Source organism: Boleophthalmus pectinirostris, unplaced genomic scaffold (genome assembly GCF_026225935.1).
Source record: "Boleophthalmus pectinirostris isolate CB_2022bp ecotype Guang Dong unplaced genomic scaffold, ASM2622593v1 HiC_scaffold_21, whole genome shotgun sequence".
Taxonomy (NCBI): domain Eukaryota; kingdom Metazoa; phylum Chordata; class Actinopteri; order Gobiiformes; family Gobiidae; genus Boleophthalmus; species Boleophthalmus pectinirostris.
The window spans coordinates 21,412,927-21,435,712 of NW_026571175.1; the positions used below are offsets into that span (position 1 = coordinate 21,412,927).

General features: G+C 40.4%; 1 protein-coding gene across 2 annotated transcripts in view; it reads right to left on the reverse strand.

The window, feature by feature from the left end:
* rbms3 (RNA binding motif, single stranded interacting protein) overlaps window positions 1-22,786 on the reverse strand; it is a 446,391-nt gene that overhangs the window by 25,244 nt on the left and 398,361 nt on the right. For both annotated transcript variants that reach the window (XM_055157285.1, XM_020932479.2), the window contains exon 10: window positions 13,689-13,739. In XM_055157285.1, coding sequence (XP_055013260.1) covers window positions 13,689-13,739 — 51 coding nt within the window. The remainder of the gene's footprint in view (window positions 1-13,688; window positions 13,740-22,786) is intronic.

The window sequence follows — 22,786 nt, forward strand, 5'->3', positions numbered from 1 at the left end:
TGGAGGCGTACTGACGGTTTCCCCATTTTTATACACCAATTTTCCTACACACTGCCAATACGCCATTATACGATAGCTATAAGATAAAAACATGTTCAGTAAGTTCTGTGGTCGTCGGAACATATACAAATACGTTTGCATACGTCAATATGTGTTGGAGATAAGTTCAATATAAGTTACATGTAGATTCAAAGCATGTTACTCATAAATTATGGGTGTGCTAGACATTATCTCAACGTATTTGGACTTATGAGAAATTTTAAATTAATGTGTGTGAATGTGTGTAAACTTATGGCCCACGTATGCAGGACGTATAAAAATAAGATGACATACGTCCAGAAATTTTCAGCATGCTCAAAATTTTGTATGCCAGCGTGCTTCAGCGTGCTCAAAACTTATACAAAACTTACCTATAACTTATCTGATATAAGGTAGCGGATTTGCCAAATTTTTCATACGTTGGCATACGCTGGCTAAATCGTCAAAGTGTGACAGCCCCTTTAGTCTATCTACATCTCCAAAGTGAGGTGAAACACACTGTTTTCTGTTTGAAAGAAGAACTCAGCCTAAATATGCAGGATTTGTGTGTTAATGAAACGAAACACAACTCCAGGCATGTTTGTGATGAGGAATCAACATTATAACATAGATCAGAAAATAGTGTAATATGGGCACTTGATGCAAACAGAAAACAAGAAATCTTTACACATGATATTATGGAATAAACCATTCTAACTGTTACATTGGACCCAACAAACTTGTTATGTCAGCTTTTACAAGGCCACCCACAATTGCACCCATTTTACTTATGAGCCGCATCTACCCAGAGGCAAGCTTTGTCAAACCTTAAAAGAGGAGCTATATTTCCTCTCTCTGCTTGTAATCTGCTATAAGAATCCGAGCTTGGGGCAAACGGCTGGGCGCTCCCACACAGAGGTAGGAGTGTGGACTTATATTCACATTTCAAATCGTCCTTTTGTTTAATGGAGCTCTCATTTGTTAAAGGTGCATTGTGTAACTTTTCTGGTGGGAGGATCTGTCAAATGCTTTTCCTCGTGGAGATGTTTTTGCTTTGTCTGGAATGACACCTTGTCTTATGGCTTATGATATCTCCAGTACTGTCCTATAGTGACCTGCAATATGAGGGGACTAGGACTGAACCAGAAATGAACCAGGACTGAGTGGCGCAATGGACCCAGAGGTACACCCGTGTAGACTGCCGGGTGACTGCGGGCGAAAGGACCTGGGGCCTGGGGCTAAGCACAGCTGTCGCCCGATCGAGCTTTGTTGACACCCTGCTCTTCCAGCTTGGGGTTCTCTCTCTCGCTCAAGTTCAAGATTACTTCTGGTTTAGTCCTGGTTTAGTCTTGGTTTAGTCCTGTTTTAGTCCTGGTTTAGTCCTAGTTCAGTCCTGGTTTAGACATGGTTTAGTCCTGGTTCAGTCTTGGTTTAGTCCTGTTTTAGTCCTAGTTTAGTCCTGGTTTAGACATGGTTTAGTCCTGGTTCAGTCTTGGTTTAGTCCTGTTTTATTTCTGGTTTAGTCCTGGTTCAGTCTTGGTTTAGTCCTGGTTTAGACATGGTTTAGTCCTGGTTCAGTCTGGTTTAGTCCTGTTTTATTTCTGGTTTAGTCCTGGTTCAGTCCTGGTTTAGTCCTGGTTCATGTGTTGTAGTCTCTGCTTTATGTTCTATTGGTGATTACGAGTGGCGTTAATGTTAATAACATAATTCTGCATCATTTAGGGTAAAAAAGTCTTGGCGTCTCTACTGAAAAGTTCTACGCCGCTGGGAACATTATAGGTAGAACAATGACAAATCCAGAGAAACAAGAACATGGAATCTTTATTGTAATTTCAACAGTGGGACAGTGGCCAAAAGTCTGCCCACAGATTAGCATGTGGCGTCCATAAGAGGAAGGATTTGTCACCTCAGGGCTCTGTGTTTATCAGCTTCACAATGAAATAAAGATGAGCGGCCAAGATGGATCCTACCTCTCCATATTGATTTATGTCTGTCCATCATGTGTGAAATCCCATTCATTTGCAGTAACTGTAAAGCTCCACAGGCTACGTTTGACCCCTCGGTGACCTCATGATAAAGACTGCACACCGTAATCTCTGTCCCATTACCACAGGGATGAAATGAGGGATCATATTATTAGAAGTTAAATCATTTTTTCCCCCCAAGAGGAAAACTTATCTTTTCAAACATAGCCGGTCTGTTTGATTCTTGGTTTTATTCCCAACTGGCAGCGCACACTATTGTGTCCTTCTTCAGGATATTACTGCTATGAGAACTATTATTTCCTTTTTATTACAAATGAAGCCAAGCGTGTTCTATGGTAAGCTCCTCCTAGGGTTCGGCAGTATCCAAATTTTGATACCGTTAAACCTTCTCAGGATTTTACCGGGGTAAATGGTATTACTGTATTGCCAAAATGTTTTAGTAGGACTTTGGTAAGCGAAACTGCACTGCTATACAGTCTACGCGTATGACCTGCAGACTTATAATCCCTGAAAAGTTGCACATGAACCTACTCCAACGCAATAGAAGCACAGAACAGACTCACCATCAGCAGCACATCCTCTGTCACAGAGAGAACATGTACTGTATAACCCACTGAGTCGTGTCCTTTAGTCCGACAGAAGCTGAACTGCATCAGCACACAAGGAGAGAGCTGTTTTTATCAGTGCTTTACAGTTTATGTAAATGAGCCATGTGGTTTCAAGTTTTGTTTCTGTAAAATGTAAACAAATGTGTGCCTGAAGCCAAATGCTGAAAATTGCACAAGTACTAGTATTTTTTTTTTGGGACCAACTTGCCTTACTTGCCATCTTGTCTTGGTCTTCCTTATGAGCGTCACGTGACAATGGAACAAAACTAATTGAACATCATCTCCCCCATGCAGATAAAATAAACATTATAGACACTATTAAATCGTGATGGTATTAAATTGAAAATACAACCATGCATTCATTTGTGCTGAGCAAACAAATTTAGGTATCAATACATTTTAATATTATATTAGGTCCTTATGTGCTCCAGATTTTTTTAATGATGGTAATGAAACTGATGCCGTTGCTACTTTTTGATACCATGGGATACAGTAATACCATATGACCGCCCAACCCTAGCTCCTCCATGTTTTTAAAGTCCATGAACTATCACCAATCTTTTCTGATGATTTCATAGCTCAAGTTCCCTTCAATATACAGTCATTATCCCTGTTGGAATAGCTTTACGCCACCTTTGCTTCTTCATTTTAAAGCCTAAGTATTTCACTTTGGGGAACACATAATATATTTAGATCATCATCTATCTTTTACTGTTTTGAAAATGCTATGTTCAGTTTCACTTTCTTTTTTGATGCTCCTCCTTCCCTCTTTAAGGTATACCCTAAAATACCAAGATTTAAGTGCCCAAAATAGTTTTTAAAAAGACTGTAAATAAGGCCCTATAAGACTTTCATTTTATAATTTTGATTGCATTTGGGTTTGTCTGAATTCTCTCCGCCTTCCATAGTGTAGATTTTTGGTTCTTAACAGACAAACAGACATTAACCTTGTGTCACATTGCCGAAATAAACAAATCCTGATCAAATTAAACCCGTTGACTCCATTATTATGATCAGTATTTATTCCAGGTATGAGTCTGTTGCCAAAGCCCTCTAACTGTTCTGAGTGGAGCAGAACCTGAGGTAGTGTGGGGCTGGGCGGCTTGATGGAGCATGTAACAGTATTTGTCATGTCATCACAGGAGGTCCTTCCCTCTCTCCACCCCTCTCTCCATCCCTCTCTCCGTCCCTCTCTCCGCTCACACCACACTCATTTATTATCTGCTGTCCTTTGCAGATGAATGGATCATTTCACACACACCAATCCTGAGAAGATTTAAGGCACTTAGGACAAATTTGGTGGTAATATCTAGAGCTTGTTGAGGCGATTGTCCTTCTAGGCCCTCGAGACCTGACCCCAGATAAGTGGAAGATGGTTGAATAGGCACACCACATGTTTGTCTAAGTTACAGTGCCAAATTAAAGCTCAGATCTGCGGAGAGTCAACCCACTCATACTAACAATGTATACATATACTTTTCAAGTTATTTAGAGCAATGAAAACCGCAGTAATGAAATAAATACTAGATAGAACATTACAGGAAAAGCCATAACTCTGACATGGGGACAACCACTACTTTATGCCTGTTACAACCAAGCTGGTAAAAAAAAAAAAAAACTGTCTTAAAACTGGGAGTCCACTGCACTATTTTGTCCATCTGCAACTTAAGACATGATTGCAGGGGATATATTGAGTTGTAACTAAAAACCATGAATTGTAGATCTCACAGTGAGAGCGGAACAAAGAACAAACTTAAAACTTGTAAATTGTACAGCCAAAAATGAGCTTTGTGGCTTCAAAAGAACATATAGTACTAGCCTCAGTTATGGTTAGGGTTAGGTTTGTACAATTACAGAGACATTAGCAGATGGAGCCTGATATTTACACAAATAACCTTTGGTCATGACCACAACTGATCATGTGCACCACTGCAGTGCTGAAAATCTTCACACCATGTAGTGTGATGTCAAACAATCCTTAAAAGATGAAAAAAACATTGTGCAGAGTTCACCAGGCTTAAGAAAGACCAACAGTTATAATAATGAAAGTCATTGCCTGTATTCAACTAGTGCAGAGCTCTAATTCTATCCAGAGGACTTTTTTTGGCGTGGAAGGACGTGAAATGAGAGAAACAAAGACGGGATAAAGGGATTGAAAATGTGGAAAGAGGAGAATGAGAGAGCAGCTGGAGGACAAGTGCGGTGGACTCAAATTCTGCCTCACCATCAAATCCTTGGAACGCCATCATGTTCCAGGCCGGAATCCGGTTTATAATGTCAAACAGAGATGGGTATCTGAGTGCACCTCCTCACCCCTTTCTAATCAGGGGCATATAGTGCTGGTCCAGTGCCAGTACAAGGAACCAAGAAACCTACTCAATAAGCAAGGAGCGGGGAGCATACCTGCAACACAGGCATTCAATAATTCAACTTTTGTAAGTAAGTCTTGGGCACAAATACGCAATTCAAAGATGTTGGGAGAAAGGCAGATGGAAAAGCCAAACGAAGGTAAAAAGCAGCGCCGTGTTCTTTGGCACAGGGAGTGAACATTTGAGAGGGTGCGTGTGAGAACTGAGATTTGCCATTATGGAGTGTTGAAGCTATTTAAAAATATATGTGTTTGTGCATTTGAGTGGTCGGTACTAGTTCAGTTTCTTCCGACTTGCTGACATGGTGAAAGAAAAGAATAAAAAAGACGGTAACCATGCTTTAAGTGCCAAATGGAGTCTACTGTTAAGAGCATAGAAAAAATAAAAAATAAAATACAGCCTTTATTTAATTGTCACTTTCCATAAAGCTTGACTCCACACGCTGCATCCGCCACAGTAATTAGGAATAAACACATTTTGAAAACAGTTTTTATTTTCAGAGTTTCTCCCTGTGTGAAATCACATTATTAGCTACTTACCAGAGAGAGTCAGGCTTATTATTAATGGAGTTGTCAGTTTTAATCTACTTAAACAAAAACAATTTTCAGTATGAGCTGCTAACTGCATATGCAAAAAGACAGGTTATAGATTTAAGTTGAAATGTTCTTTCGAATACAATTTTTTCATTTAAAAATGGAGATGTTATTGTTTTGTCTGTAATGTTCCACAGTATGGCATTAACTCCTATCTTGCATTTATTCAGTTATTTTTTCTTGCTTTAACAATACCTTGAAAAAACATGACTTCATACTGTGATTCGGCTTGCTTCCCCATAGATCTCACTTATAACTTGGCCTAATGGGGTCTCTACTTGTCTCCACGGAGGTCGCTGGTGCTAGGCTAGTGCATGTCAATGGCCATAGTTAGCCTGCCACTAAAAACAGTCTTACCCACTCCACAAAACTACTGAAGCAAATCTATTTTTATGCCAGACTGTCGATGTAAATGTCTGTGTTGATAGAATAATGTCTGAAATAAAACTAATGTGAATCATCACATGTTGAGGGACTATTTTCTCAGCAGCAGCGTAATTTTACTTTGCCGATAAGGTAGGTGCTAGGTAGAGTTGCCGACTCTAAATAAGGGACACCTCAGTGGCAGGGCCGGTGTTAACTTGAGCTACCTGTCGATTTGAGCTACATAGTGCTTCTATGCAGGTGCACACACCCGAAGTGCTGTTCCAGTTTAAATGCCATCGATTTGAGCTCCCGAGTCACATTTTAAAAGTGTATTGGTGGTAAAAGTGTTAACTGGTCATGTTTTGACCAGTTAAGCGTGGACATGTGCGTGTTAGATTTGCGGCAGAATACCTACATTAGGCTGCAGGTAGCTCATTTCGACAGAACACCGTAAAGCACTGTTGGCGCCACTGTCGTCCATGCTGATTTGTTGTTTTCCGGTATCTTCTTCACAATGCAAGCAACCTCGACCAATAAGATCACGAGCGGGATGTGAGTGTGCTGTCAGCTCATTGGTCACAGAGCAGGAGAGGCTGAGAATACGTTGACAGTAAATTTTCTCAAAACGTGCCATTCCACTGACTACACACTATTTTTAATTCTCACTGTAATATAGGACAAAGTGCATCCCTTTTCAGCTCAATGCGGGCCGTGTACTTTAGTTTCTAAATACAGGACGATTCTGTTTTTCAAAGGACAGTTGGCAACCCTAGTGCTAGATGATATCAGTCCACCGCTGCCAAGCTTTCTATCAGGAAGTACAACTCACTGCTGCTGCTCAGACATAAATCCTTCAAATGCAAGCTTGGTTTTACTTCTAAAATTACTCCATCAACACAGACATTTACATCGATACTCTGGCGTAATAACTGTTTTGTTTTCGGGTGCTTTGTGGAGTGGGTAAGACTGTTTTTAGTGGCAGGCTAACTATGGCCATTGACATGCACTAGCCTAGCACCAGCGACCTCTGCAAATAGAAGGACTGGATGGAATATTTTAAAAAAGTGTCTCCACACCTCTCCAACACTCTGGCTGACTAGAAAATGAGGAACCATGTCCAAAATTCTCTCCCTTTGATGCCATACTGTGAAAGAAATTAGATCTTAAAAGTGAAAAAATGTATCACACACTCAGCTACCTCTGTTTTTAGATAACATTTCGGCAAAAAAACTTTTTTTTGTTAGATCATTTATTTTTTGTTCTTTTGGACCACAGTACACCAAATGGTTGCCAGCGCAGGTGCTCATATCCCCCTTCAACGAAAGTAAGGTCCCCATGCGAGGTCACCCACAGAGGAAAGCCATGAGATCTCCCTTGAGACGACACACCTTCCAGCGGAAACACCTGGATTAATTATAAATCTATTATCATTACATCTGATGACATGACGGTTCTTTCAGATCAGACCACAGCAGACACCACAAGATCTTTGAACATGCTCTGACCCAGTTACCCTTAATAGAAAAAGCAATAATATCTAACAGCCAGCTACTTATCAAACCAGCCAACCTTCAATTGAAATAACATTGGACATAAGACATGGTACTTTGCTCTAATGAACTGCTCCAGTATAGATGACTTAGCAGTGACCTCTCTGCACGCTTCACTGACTCCATATTGCCGGGACATCCACACTGCCATTGCATAACGCTCCATTGGGTTAACGCGTGGCACGAGCAGAGCGCCGCCAAATCGCAGCACAATCAATGGCTTTTTAATGCTTGAGTGTCCCTCTTGATCGGAGCATGCTTGGCTAATTTGACGTGATTCTCTGGCAGGGTGTGTGTGGAAATCCCGTCCGCTGTTGCCTTAGCGATGGTTAAGTACAGGGCCATAAAGCGGACAGATTGGTCGCTATGATCCACTGACGCTGTGACAGCTGGGGTTAGGCTCGCAGTCGCTCCGAGACACCAAGAGACACTGGACCACGGAGAAGAGACGAAGAAGAAGAAGAGAAGAAGAGAAGAAGAGAAGGAAGGAGGAAGACTATGGGGAGAGATATGGGCCACATGCTGAGTGTTGGCAAACACACCGAGAAATGTACCAGGAAACAGACACTTGTGTAGAGAGAGAGAGAGAAGGAGAGGAGAGGGAGAGAGCGAGAAAGAGGAAGAGTGGGAGAGAGAGAGAGAGAAAAGGACAGGGAGAGAGAGAGAGAAAGAGGAAGAGTGGGAGAGAGAAAGAGCGAGGGAGAGAGAAGGACAGAGGGAGAGTGGGAGAGAGAAAGGGGGGGAGAGAAAGTGAGAGGGGGAGAGAGAGAGAGAAAGAGGGAGAGTGGGAGAGAGAGAGAGAGAGAGAAAGAGTGGGAGAAAAAGAGGCAAAGAGAGAGAAGAAGAGAGGGAGAGAGATGGAGGGGTGAGAGAGGAAAGGAGAGGGTGACAGAAAGAGGGAGAGAAATAGAGAGAGGGAGAGTGGAGGACAGTGAGAAAGAGAGGGAAAGAAAGAGAGAGAGAGAGGGAGAGGGGGTAACAGAGAGGGAGCGGGAAACAGAATGAAAAGAATTAGACAGAGGAAGAGAGGAGGGCAGGGAGAAAGAGAGAGAGAGAGAGAGAGAGGGAAAGAAAGAGTTATAGAGGGAGGGAGGGAGAGAGAGAGAGGGGGGGTATGCTCTGGAGGGAAGTAGGCACTACGGGCCAAGAACAAGAGCGATAGAGAGAGAAAGAGAGAATGAGAGGGAGAGGGGCTTCGCTCTGGTGGGGAATAGACAGTATGTACCTCACATACGGAGACACATGAAAACAAACAGAGACTGGCCAAACATGTCACATGAACCAAAACATGGAGGAGCTACACTGAAACCAACGGCAGCTCCAACAAACACATCTCAGAATCAACAATGTGCAATATTACAAAGTACAAATTTCAAAAGGTCTGTAAGCTTTTTTCTTTTTAATTCAACTTACTAACTTGATTTACTTATGTCCCAACATCTAAGAGCCACAACAACAGCATTCATCTGTTCTTCTGACCGTTCGGCCAATGATGTGTATGTTGAGAGTGGGATTCAAACCACCAACCTTCAGATCAGTGGACAAACACTACCAACTGAGCTACAATCTTTCTATTTTTTTTTCTCTTCAGTTCACAAGATAACACCTATTTGCTCACTATTCAGTTTGAGCTCTATTTTGAGCTTTTGCTACAAACATGTCCCTCACACACAGACACTTTTGACTTTGATTCCACAGTTGGCTTTGACCTGCTCTGAAAGCCCCTCTCTCTCTCTCTCCGCCGTACGAGCGCAGGACTACAGCTCAGTTCTGTGTGACTGGAGAGTGTCAGTACGGTGGCCCGCTGTGCCCAGATTACATGTTCAGTGTCCCACAGCAGGAGGGGGAAGAGGAGGGGGGAGGGGGACTGGGATGGCGAGGACAGCCTGGTAAATGACCACAGTGGGGCGGCGCACGGCTGGATGAGCACTTCTCCTCAGAGCGTGTGCCCGAGCAGATGTGGAGTTCAGAACTGCCCAATTTGTCCTGGAAAGATAATGCAGCGAGAAACACACAGACCCTCACAGCCGCTAATGATAAGAATAAAATGGATAATAATAATGATAAGGCATTGGTCCTTTACAGAGGTAATTTAGTGATTTTCTATGCACTCCCCGGTCACACTGAGACACGTGGAAGCCTCACACATGTGAATTTCACATGCAGGAAATCGTACTAGAAAACATCAATGCATCCTATTCTCCTACATTCAGACTGTAGTCATTTGAAAAAAACAAAACCAAAAAGTTAAAGTTAATTAGTTATCAGTGATTTTGTGGTGACGTGGAAGCCTCAGACAAAGAAGCAAACTGAGTGATGTGTTTTGGAAATATATATTTAACATGGCAGAGATCTTACTAGAAAACATTCATGTAATAGTCTACTCTATTAATCTGTGTACCATTCGTTCATTTGTTTTTCAAAATAAAAAAGAAAAATAAGAAAATGGAAAAACAACTATTTTCTTCATTATTTGTCTTCAAAACCAAAATGAAAAAACAGAAAAAGATTTGTTTTTTCAGTTTTTGATTTTGTGTTTAAATGAATAATTTTGTATGTGCTCCCCAGTCACTACAATGATAGTGGTAGAAAAGCATCACTGGAAAGCATCACCATAATAGTGTACTCTATTCTTCCTACATTCAGACTGTAGTAATCTGTAAAAAAAAACAAAAAAAAGATTCAAAGAAGTAAATAGCCATGGTGTTTTTATGCATGTTCTATATGTCCAACTACGCAAAAAATAAGTACTTGGAATTGATCAGTAATCTGGCTAATTTTTAAAAAGTAGCTGTCAGACTGTGTTTGTTTCCATTCTTATACAGTAATTTACCATATTCTTTCAGTCTGAGCCTAATTTGAAACTTAATGAAGTGAATGTAAAGGGGAATGATGTATACAGTTTTTGCTTCGGGCCAAACAAGCCTCGGGCAAATACTACAGCCTCTGTTTTCTGCATTCATTTACCAGCCCTGAGCAGCATTTATGGAGCTGCAATCAATTATGAGTGAAACTTTAAACCAATCCACACTCAATCTATAAGAGTCTAATATTAATGATCCTATTTCTTACACAAAATTGACTCTTGTGAGCTTTAAACCATGTTAGAGTGTTGTTACCTTCTCAAAAACACACCTGGAGTTGTGTTTTGTTTCACTCACACATGTTTGAGTAATGCTTTATTATTAGGCTATGTCCAGACTGCAGGACTTAATGCTGAAATCTGATTTTTTTTTGGAAATCTGACTTTTTTTGCAAGGTCGTTCACATTTCCAATTAAATGTGAACCAAGATAGAGGATCAAAGAGAATGATTGGTGAATTTTATCAAGGGGAAAGACGTTATTGCAGCGATTGATTAAATAAAAAAAGTACCCACCTACCGTCGAGTGAACGAATTCTAATGCCGCGAGGTCAGATGGTTTCCATGAAGTTAAACCAGCTAATGAATCAGGCTAAAATTGTCTCAAAATCAGATACCAAAAGTTCAGTGTTTAGTAGTATATTTGGCGATTAACATTATACTTGTACTTCAGTGATTATTTGGATCCTTAATGCTTTTTACCTGTACTTGAGTAACACATTAAAGGCATTAAATATTATTGCTTTGCCTCGATTTTCCATAGTATGTTGATGGGGATGCCAAGATACGGCTACGTTTATATGATGACGGTCTGAACAGAAGATGCAAAAGTGGCATCGCGTCTTCACTTTTTATTCTGCATTTTCAGGAGGATATCTGTGTGCAAACGGTGACGCAAAAGTGTGTGGAAATCGACTGGGTATGCATACCAGGTGGTGATGCTTTTGACGTAAACACGTACGCGACGTGAGCAGATCTGACCAGAGTTTTGCGTCTTGGGCAGTGCAGACGGAAACGCTACATTGGAGAGAATTCAACTTTTCCACTCTGGAGGGTGGTTTCAGATTTTTGCGTTTTTAAGCCCCAAAAACACCGTCACCATCTAAACGAAATACACCTCTGATAAAATATTTTGTCGTTTTTACCCACAAGCATTCTCGTGTAAACAGGCCGTAAGATCTGTGGAGAAACACACATGCTAACAAAAAGCATACATGTTTCTCAACTGTTTTTTGTAGAAATAAAAACACCTGTTATCTTATAAACGCAAGAAAGGTAAGTTTAATGCCGTACAACATTCCAGACAAAACAAAAACAACATAAGATAAATAAGTTGAGCACAATTCTCAAACCTGTGTTTCTGATTGACACTCCTCTGCAATTACTGAAACTCATCCAAAATAAAAAGCAAATAAAATATTAAGCGTCGCACCAGTGTGGTTTATTTTCACAGATGAGTGACCTAGAAAAAGGAAGATTTTGGCAGCGTTGAAAATAAATGTCCCTTATATTTGTCTGCGATGACTAAGTCCCGTCCCATGCACTGGCTACCTCAGTCGCACTGTGGCTGAACTAAACTTGTCAACTCAACGTAATTATTGTTTTTTTTACCGTCTAGTCTCCAGTCTGGTAACCCCGAGCAACAGCCTATGGGCGATGTGTTCAAGTGCGGTAGGATAAATGGCGTTGAATCATGTCTTGGCACAAGCTGCAGCTATAAACCCCCAACCAAAAAATACTACGTTCTCATGATAAAAATGAAACCATGTGTGAATTTAAATGCCATATTGTTATTTTTACAGATAGATCGTAAAGTCAAGACAAAAGAGTGCAATCATTTCGCTATCAGAAGTACTTATGAGGTTAAAATAATGGATGGATGTCATTTCTCTGGTTTAAACTTCGACCTGTACAAAAGGAAGAATCTGATGTGAAGGATTTTCCAGACATTTCCACTATTAAGGCTGCTCCCGATCCTTATGTTGTGAACTATTTTGACCCTAAATAGTTATGGGACTATACAGAGTGTGAGAAATTTTAACTTCTCTGTCCAAAATGTGAAGTGTATTATTTACTTAAAACAGACCTATTATGTAAAATTGACTTTCCAGAGCCTTTAACCACCTTATAGTTGTTTCCCCTCACCGTGTATCCATCCAAAGTTGTATTTGGAGTGATTTGTGCATGTTTCAGCAATCGTTGTTCTCCAATTTTCTTAATATGTGATATGCGTAGGATTTGGCATCATCGTGCAGTCATTTCAGTACAAATGAAAAAAAATAAATAAAATCTGCTAGTGTGATGTCCAGCTATCCATCAGAGGGGCTAACGGCTGTGTGACTCTTTGTTGTGATCCTGTTCACAGCAACGACAGCTACCATTGGGCACCGCAGTTTTCTAACGCAATTGTCAGTCGGCTTGTTTCTATTATTAAGCTGTTTTAGATGACTATTGCCATTTTAAAAAGTGCAAATTATAACATTGTGATCCACGGGTGTCATAGATTATAACTTAAATAGTAGAACCAAGCACAAGTCTTCAAAAATATCAAAAATAATTACAGTATTTTTCGGACTATAAGTCGTACCAGCCAACAAATGTATAATGAAGAAGAAAAAAAAAAATCTAAGTCACACCGGACTATAAGTCACACTTTCTGGGGGAAAGGGACCAAGAACTGACATTTCATCTTGAAAGGCAAGTTATAGTTATAGTAATAATAATAGAATAGAGAACAATTCCTCTTCCTCTTCTGCGGAGCTGTCGTCAGACTCAGACTCAGCATCAGTTCCAGTTAGAATTATTCCAGTTTTTCTGAATCTCAACAGGATGGTTTCAGTTGTCATTGAAGTCCAGGCTTTGTTGATCCATCCAATGACTTCCAGGGAAAGTTGCATACTTTCTTTGTGCTGCTCGATAACCATTTTTGGCTGCATATTTCACTACTTGCAGCAGGACAATGGCTTTTTCTGCAGGAGACATGCGCAGTAGAGTGCAAAGTGACAGTGGTACAGAAGTAATAGGAGCAACAGACACTGGCACACATATTTAGAGTGCCCTCTCACGGCTGTCAGTGTGAACATTTTAATATATAAGTCACAGGACCACCCAAATCATGAAAAAAGTGCGACTTATAGTTCGAAAAATACAGTATTATTCTGTCAGTTATTTTACTAGTTTTCTTAGTTTCACAATGTGCTTCTTGATCAAAAACACTTTTGTTACATACGCACCTTTTAACGTTTAACTTACTCTCCGGGGTGTACTTTCAGTCTGTACTCATCCTATTATGATCGTAGTATTGAGTAATAGAATGAAACATATCCAAAATACTCACTGTTGGTTGCATAACATATTGTTGATGAGGCATCCATGACGTACTCTGGACCTGTGGAAACAGAAAAAAGAAATATAAATGAAGTCATATTCTCAGACCACTCTTATTACATTAGAAAATTAAATACTGAACTTAAATAATTGTGTTATGAGACATTTTGTTTGTCTCCTTGTCCATCGCCACATCCAAAACCTTCCACAGTATGAAATCAAACGTATATTCTGCATTATAAGTGACTGTATGTCAAAAATTGCTTAAAGAACATATTTTGCTCAACTGAATTTTGCGTTAGAAAACTGTGTTGCCCGATGGGAGCTGACATCGCTGTAAACGGAGCTGTGAAGTGTAGTTGGCACCTCCTATGGACAGCTGCAGATCGCTATCAAGTGGCAGATTTTTTTTCATTTATACTGAGTAATATGTGTATCACTGATTAAGAAAATAAAACTGGAGAATGAAGTAAGTACAGAACAGTGGGCGCATACCAGTGGACAGGGTCAGACTGGGAACAAAATTCAGCCCTGGCATTTATTCTCTGGACCGGTCCACATTTCTGTACAGTAGCTCCCCATTACCCACACTATGCACAGAGCGTAGTGCACCGTCGCGGGCTGGGCAGGGGTAAAGGCTCAGAAATGTGCGTTCTAAGTTGCTTTTCTTTACAAACAAACAAAAATCACATTAACTCATAAAAACACTGAGTTTTAATAAATTATGTTGTTCACACACAAAACAGAAAAAAAACAAACAAATAAGGTCACACTTTATAATAACTACACCTTAGTTAGCCTTAATAAAGCATGAACAAAGACTTAATTAATAATGAACAAAGAGTTAATTAATAATGATTCACACTTAGTAAATGCTTAATAAAGCATAATTCGTCTTCACTTTAGAAAAGCTCTCAAAAAGACTTAACTAACAGATAACAGCTGCATCAATTATCATTGCACTGTATTATTAGTAAATCATTCTCTCATATCTTACTAATGATTAATAAATGCACAAATGATTAGTCCATGAGTAATTAAGTATGAAATAATTATGAGCAACTATTTCCAACACAGGCAAATTAAGTGCAAGTGCTAATTAAGGTAGTAATTAAGTAGTTACTAAGCGTGAATCATTATTAATTAAGTCTTTGTTCATTATTAATTAAGCCTTTGTTCATGTTTTATTAAGGCTAAATAAGGTGTAATTATAAAGTGTTACCCATATTTTGACTATTTCAGTACAAATTATGTAATTATTTACTGATTTTTAATAATATAGTATTAAAATACTGTATTGACCTATAAACTTGGCTGCAATGCTTCATGGGAAGGTGTTCTTTGAGACACTGACAGGAGTAGTTTTCGGTAGGTGTGCTCGGACCTTGAGTGACGCAGACGTGTTCGGGGCATAACCCTGCACTGCTTGTTTTTTTGAATGGTGCTAATTAAAGCCAAAATACAAGAGAACCTGTTCCCACAAATTCTTCACGCACAATGTTACAATAAATTATTAAACGTTTTTGGGTGGGCTTAGGGGCATTTGCCTGGTTGTACAGATTGCCAGTCCGAGCCTGCTGGTGGAGTTGAAACCAAGGGTTGATCAGCAGTATGGTGTCTTAAAAATAAGCAATTAAAGATGAGAAGTGTAAACAACTATAACATGGTTAAAAGCTTTGAAAAGTCAATTGTGCATATAATAGGCCTGCTTTAATCAGTAAACACAGAGCAGCTTAATGGCATACATCGGAACATTTCAGACAAAACAATAACACCTCCACAGAGACGCTCCAGTGGACAAAAAAAGTGCCTCTTTAAAATATTCATATGGTAAAGAGTGACATAATCCATTTATTTAAGGCTGACATTTCATTTTTGAGCATAAATTGAAACATGCCACTGTTAGCAGAGACTGATTCTGATCCCAAATCTAAACTAGTTCCACTGAGAGATTCCACAGATCATCTCTCAGACCATCGTTACTGCCCAGAGCATGACTTGTGTGGAGCCTTTAAATTAGGTTTCTCCTCCATTAGAATAATAGCATTAAAGCCGTGGCCGGGCTGGTGCAAGAGGGTGAAAGGTAGTGAAATGTGGACTCTGTGATTGCTTTGAGTCATAGAGATATTGCACAGAGTTTGGAGAAATTAATAGACAAGGGAGTTTGTGCACTGGACTGGGTCAGCTACAAGAAAATCATCTCGAGGGTCTTCATGAGAATGACTAAATTCTGACACTTGACAAGTTTATCTCTGGGTCATTATTTGTTACTGCAGATGCATAAAAGCAACAGTTACATCGGACAACAAGGCAAAATCAATGCGCAGAGTCTGCAGCGTGTAAACTAATCTGTGTAAGTGGAGTAAGTGTGGCTACAGGAGAAAATAAGCAGTTAGGTTAAGGGTTTAATTTATCATTCCAATGTAGTAGTCGTTGTAGTAGTTGTATTAGTAGTCGTAGTAGTAGCAGTGTGACAAATGAACCACTGTGGAATGCTTTAATTTAAGGGTCTAATATTACAGAAGTTTCTTATCTATGTTGCAGTGTTGTTTCTCAGAGTTGTGTTTTGTTTCATTCACAAATGTTTAACACACAAACCCTGCATATTTAGACCGAGTTCTTCTCTCAAACAGAGAACACACTGTTCCACCTTATGATGTCATGTGGTGATACAGGAAGTGCTCCACCGTGTTTCTGAACAACACTGGTATACAGTCCATATTTCCTTCCTTACCAGTCTTGTTAAATAGAGATGTTATCATTTTTGGTGTATTACTTTAAAATAAAAAAGAAGTCACATTTTACATCCACAAATGTAGTGTCCCCCTAACTTTGCTTGTTTTATGGATTCTACTCAACTTGCTATTATCTTTTTCTCTTCCTAAATGCACTTTTTATAAAATGTTGTTTTATTACTATGGTATTGTATTATTGCTGTATAATATGTTGTGTTAATGTTCTCTCATCCCGACATGCAACTGCTGACGACACACAGCCATGTTTGTTGTATCAAGTTTATGCACCCAGTTGTCTGTAATAAAAAAAAAAAAAAGTGTTTTTCAACTCCATACTCCTTCACTAGAATCATTTGGACAATTTGAGACCTGGAATTTTCAATCTTTACTAAACCAAAAAGTAAATGGTAGCTGTACAACATGACATCACAAGGTGGAATCTATAGGACCTTTAAAAAAATAACACTGAGTAGTTTTACTTGCACTGTGTTACTTTTCTGATGAGATGTTTTCCACCTTTGTGTCTCCGTGGAGATGTTGTTGCGTTGCCTGGGTTATTACAGTATAATATTAAACTTTTATTTAATTACAAGTGTTTTTATTGCTCAGAACCCCCCTGAGAAACATTGTGATTTGTATCCATGGAGATAAGTTCAATGTCACACTGTGGAACATTGCAGGCAAAACAACAACATCTCCATGGAGACAAGCAAGTGGCGAACCTTAAACCAGAAAAGTGACACAGTGCACCTTTATCGAAACATTATTACTCTACAATTTCAACAAGCCACTTTGATTACACTGAGTCAGTAATAAGTATTCTGGCTACTTCTTAAATCCACTTTTATCATTACAATAGAAGAGAAGAGCGAGAGAAAGAGAGAGAGGGAGACAAAGAGAGAGAAAAAGAAAGAGACAGAGCAACAAACAGAGGGGGAACAGAGAGAGAGAGGAAGAGAGAGAGGAAGAGAGAGGGTCAAATAAAAAGAGAGAAAGAAAGATATAGACAGAAGGAGAGACAGAGAGAAAGAGGAGAGAGGGGTGGGAGACAGAGAGAGAGAGAGAGACGGAGAGACAGAGAGAGAGAGAAAGAGAGAAAGAGGGGGAGAGACACACACATACAGAGAGAGACAGAGAGAAAAAGAGAGAGAGAGACAAAAGGAGAAAGACAGAGAGAAAGGGACAGAGAGAGAGAAAATGAAAGAGAAAGACAGAGGGAGACAGAGAGAGAGAAAGAGAGAGAGAGAGAGAAAGGGACAGAGAAAGAGAGAAAATCAAAGAGAAAGACAGAGGGAGACAGAGAGAGAGAAAGAGAGAGAGAGAGAGAGAAAGGGACAGAGAAAGAGAGAAAAAGAGAGAGAGAGAGAGACAAAAGGAGAAAGACAGAGAAAGGGACAGAGAGAGAGAGAGAGACAGAGGGAGACAGAGAAAGAGAAAAAGAGAGGGGGAGAGACACACATACAGAGAGAGGCAGACAGAGAGAAAGAGACAGAGAGAGAGAGACAAAGGGAGAGACAGACAGAGAGAAAAAAGAGAGAGAGACGGAGAGACAGAGAGAGAGAGACAGAGAAAGAGAGAAAAAGAGTGGGAGAGACAGAGAGAGAAAGAGACAGTGTTTTTGCAAAACAACAGAACGCTGTAAATCTGCATGTTGACAAATGCATGCGAGGATGATGAAGAGATAAGATGAAGCAGTCTATACATATTCTCAGGACGGAGGAGTCGACAGCTTGTAGCAGAGGAACGCAGGCTGCCCACTGATCCCCCCAAAATGATTCGATTTAAGCAAGACAAACACACTATAATCTGCTATAAGTGCAATCAATCCTGAGAGGCGCGCTTTGGACACACACCTCAACGACAACGCAAAGCCAAGACGCTTTGTTTACGCTACGAAATATTTGTTCTCCTCAGATACAGACTCTGGGCTTATCCTAATCGCTCACTCGTTTTACTGAGCGCCAGCGTAAAGCGTGACCAACATGTGAGGCTGGGAACGAAGAGAGAGAGAGAGAGAGAGAGACAGAGGGAAGGGAACAGAAAGAGATGCTGAGAGAGAAAGGGTGAGAGACAGAAGCAAAGAAAGAGATACAGAGGGAAAGAGACAAAGAGAGGGAGGTGACAGATAAAGAGAGAGTTACAGAGGGAGAGAGAAACAGAGAGGGAGAGAGAAAGAGGCAGAGAGAGCGACAGAGAAAGAGAGAGGGAGGGAAATACAGACAGAGAGAGACAGAGATAGAGAGAGAAAGAGACACAGAGAGAGAAAGAGAGAGAAAAAGAGGATGAAACAGAGCAAGGAAGATAGAGAGAGAGAGAGAGACAGAGAAAGAGGGAAAGAGAGAGGGAGAAACAGAGATAGAGAGAGAAAGGAGGGGAGAATGAGACAGAGAGAGAAACAGAGAGACATAGAAAGAGAGGGTGGGAGGGAGACAGACAGAGAGAACGAAAGGGAGGGAGAAACAAAGACAGAAAGAGAGAAAGACAGAGAGAGAGGGAGGGAGAAACAGAGAGAGAAAAAGACAGAGAGCGAGAGAAAGACAGAGAGTGAGAGAGAGATGGTGATGGCTGTGCAGAAGTGAATAACAAGGCTTGCTCACACATTAAGTGGCGACTGAACAGATATCTGGTATATTTCAACTGGCAGGAAAAGCTACAATTAGTGTTTTGTGATAGAAATGGCCAAGTTACAAAATGGACTAAAATTCTGCTGCTCTTGCTGTTAAAATGTCTGTATCAAAATGCTGTGTAGTGATTTGTTGTTTCATTATTTTACAATGTTCAAAAAGTATGTGTACAAAAATAAGCCATATAAAATGTAAACTTTTATTTTCCACAAATCACTGATCAGTAACTTGCCCCCTGACCTGGTGGCATCACCTACTTCTTTGCATTGAGATAGATGAGTTTAATGTCATACTGTGAAACATTCCAGGCTAAGCAATGGCAGCTCCATGGAGACAAGCACATGTCACCAGAAAAGTTACACAGTGCATCCATAAACTGTAAATAAAAATGGACAAATGGACAGCTAATTCGCTAACCGCCGCATAGGAAGATCCAAATAGGAAGTGAGCGTGGGCGCGATTCCTGCTCCATCGGCTCTGGCTCCAATTCACTTTTTAATGAAAAAAAAATTGTTCCTCTCTCTGTAACTGCTGCTGCGAGCCTCATCATTTTGGTCTTAAAATTAGAGGTCTGCGCGGGACAGAATTTTCAGTCCTGCTCCCACCCGCTCCTGCAAAGAATTGTAATTTTCAGTCCCGCTCCCACCCACAAATCCCACAAGATGGGGACGTTCGCATTCTTAAGCTCTATCAAACATGGAGAAGCGGAAAGAAATTGTCTAAAACAGTGGTCCCCAACCTTTTTTGCGCCATGGACCAGTTTATATCAGACAATATTTCACGGACTGGAGGGAGTTGGGGGGGTGGCTGCGTATGGGAGGAGGCGGTCCGGTGGCATGGTTAAGTCCTGGCTAAATCCTGTTTTAGTCCCGGTTTTAGTCCTGTTTTAGACCTGTTTTAGACCTTGTTTAGTTTTAGTTTAGTGGTGCAGTCTGCACAACATACGGGAGGGGAGGTGGTCTGCGTGGCACATGCATTAGTTTGCGGGACTGGAGTTTGTTATCCCACCTGCCCACTCCCATGTTGTGTAGTCCCGATCCCGCCAGTGCCCGTGCCCGCAATGAGTTTTCAAAATGTGTCCTGTGCTGCACTGCTTTATGTCGGGTCCTGCTGGTGCAGGGCTCTACTTAAAATGTTCATATTAACCCAATCTACACGATCCTGGTGTTTTTATTTTGCTATTTTGCTACGCCCGTTAGTGTTAGCAAAAGGTTTGATTGACTGTGTTCCCCGCTCCCTGCTAAACCTGTGAGCAGGAAGGGTGTTACCTTCACCAGTCTTGCTCCAGATTGGGTCTTTGTTTGCTATAACACTCACAGTTGGAAGTCCAAACATCAAACTTGGCTCCAAATTCGCCCCTATAACTACCAGTCTCGATGAGTTTCATTTGACTGGAGCCAAACATCACATTCACTTAGGCCGCTTCTTTATACAGTTTATGAGTGCACCTTTAACATGTCATCCAGTCCAAAGAATTCATGTTGGTATGTAGCTGTAACCACTTATCATGTGTAACAAAGGCTAAGCTAAAATGCCCTTTATTTACTGAAAATTGGACGCATGTGAGTCCTGACCCAGGGAGCCCTCTACCTCTGGCTGAACCGTGCACAGCTTGGGCTACCATTTAAACTAAAAAAAACAACCACCCCACAGCCAATAAGCCCCAAGCAGGTTTGAGTTTGGACAGGAGAGGGTCCGGAGCACGGGCAGCCAGTTGGAGCACTACACCGCCGCATGAAGCCAAGCAGACAGGCAGTTAGCGCAGTTAGCCGCTTAGCTCGCCAACCAGACACAGTCACATCCAACAGCAGTGACGGTGAGCAGTGATCCGGTCTGGACTGGCTCATGTTATGTGGAGCAGTCCAAGGAAATAAAGCTAAGGTAGAGACTGGTAGGAAAACAGAATTGTGTTTATGTAGTTATTGTCACTGCCAATTAATAAGAACTCAAGATGCCTTAATGTTCAGGTTGCTAAGAAACATAGAATAATTTGGGAAGTGTTACGTCAGTTGGCTTTCTTTTAGCAAGCTCAATCAACTTTACTGATTATTATTATTATTGCTATTTCTGGAGTGTTTCACGGTATATTAAAGGTCCAATATTAAGCAAATTTGACTCTTGGGAGCTTTTAGCCATGTTATAAAGCTCTTACCTCCTCAAAAACAAACCTGGAGTTGTGTTTTGTTTCATTCACACAGTTTTGAGTAACACTTTTTTATTAGTCTGTCTACATCTCCAAAACTCAAAATGCTCTGTTCCACCCTGTAGTGTCACTTAGTGGTAGTTCAACAGTATAGCAGCTACCTTTTACCTTTTACTTTTTACCTTTTTTCAATAGAGATTTGCAATTCCAGGACTGAAATTATCCAAATTAATCCAGTGAAGGTGTATAGAGTTTAAAAACACAGTGGAGCACTTCATATATTACCACATGACATCACAAGCTGGAACAAAGTGTTTTCTGTTTGAGAGAACTCAGCTTAAATTTGCAGGGTTTGTGTGTTAAACATGTATGAATGAAACAAAACACAACTCCAGGTCTGTTTGTGATGAGGAAACAACATTATAGCAGCTCAGAAAATAGCCCTTTAACCTTATCAAGCCCATTTTATTGGTCAGATCTGTGGAGAGGCAAACTCGCTCACAGTAAGATCAAGTTATTTTAGACCTACATGTGAATAAATGCGGAATAGCACATTTTAATGCCATACTGTGGAACATTTCTAGCCAGGCTGGTGCCACCTAGTGCCTCCGCTCAATTTAATTTTTCTCCAGCAACTAGGTCAGGAATCAGAATACACTAGACGGTTTGCAAGAACCCCAGAAGTTGTAGACCTACGCACCAGACATTCTGTGTTGGCAATGATCCCTGAGATTGAGGATTTAAAGTTGGAACAAAGAGAATGTTTGGTGAATTTTATCAAGGGGAAAGACGTTACTGCCCTTCTTCCTACGGGAATTGGGAAAAGCTTAATATGCCAGTTAGGCCCCTTAGCAGTGCATTACATACGTCATGACCAAATAGCAGTGATTGCATAAATAAAAAGAGAAAAAAAAAAGCCTGCCGTCGAGCAAACAAATCCTAATGTGAGGTCAGGTGGTTTCCATAAAGTGAAACCGGCTAGAACATGCCAGGCAAAGTTCAGCATCTCCCTAGGTCAGACCTGGGCATTGTACATCTCCCAAGCCACATACAGCACTTTGGTTTAATCTAATTTGAAATTATAAAATAAACTTATTTTATCATTTTACCTCATACATGGACTAAAGCTGCATTTATTTAAGGGGTAAAAATTTTAAGGCAACTTCATGTTTTCATTGCTTTGTCATAACATAAACTCTTACCAGTCTTATCAGCTGACAAAGTTAGCAAAACAATACTATTTACTGCTTTTTATAAAGAAATACAATGAATAATACGCAGAATAGGGTTAAGTATTTTGCCCTGGCCCTCCACAATAGTTTCTGTTTCTCATGTGGCCTCATGGAAAGAAGAACTGCCCATCCCTGTTCTAAAGTCACTCTGGTGGCACATCACAAGAAAAGTTAATAAAACATAAAATAAAGAATACAACCAAAATCTTTCCCCACACATTTTGGAAACAATACAAAATGGGCAGTGACAAAAAGTATAAAATTATGTGATAAAACTATTACTAATAAGACGTTTGATTCAAGCAAATGTAACTCATTAGCCTGTTCTGTGAAGCTGAAAACGCCACTACAGCAGCATGGCTCATTTCCACATT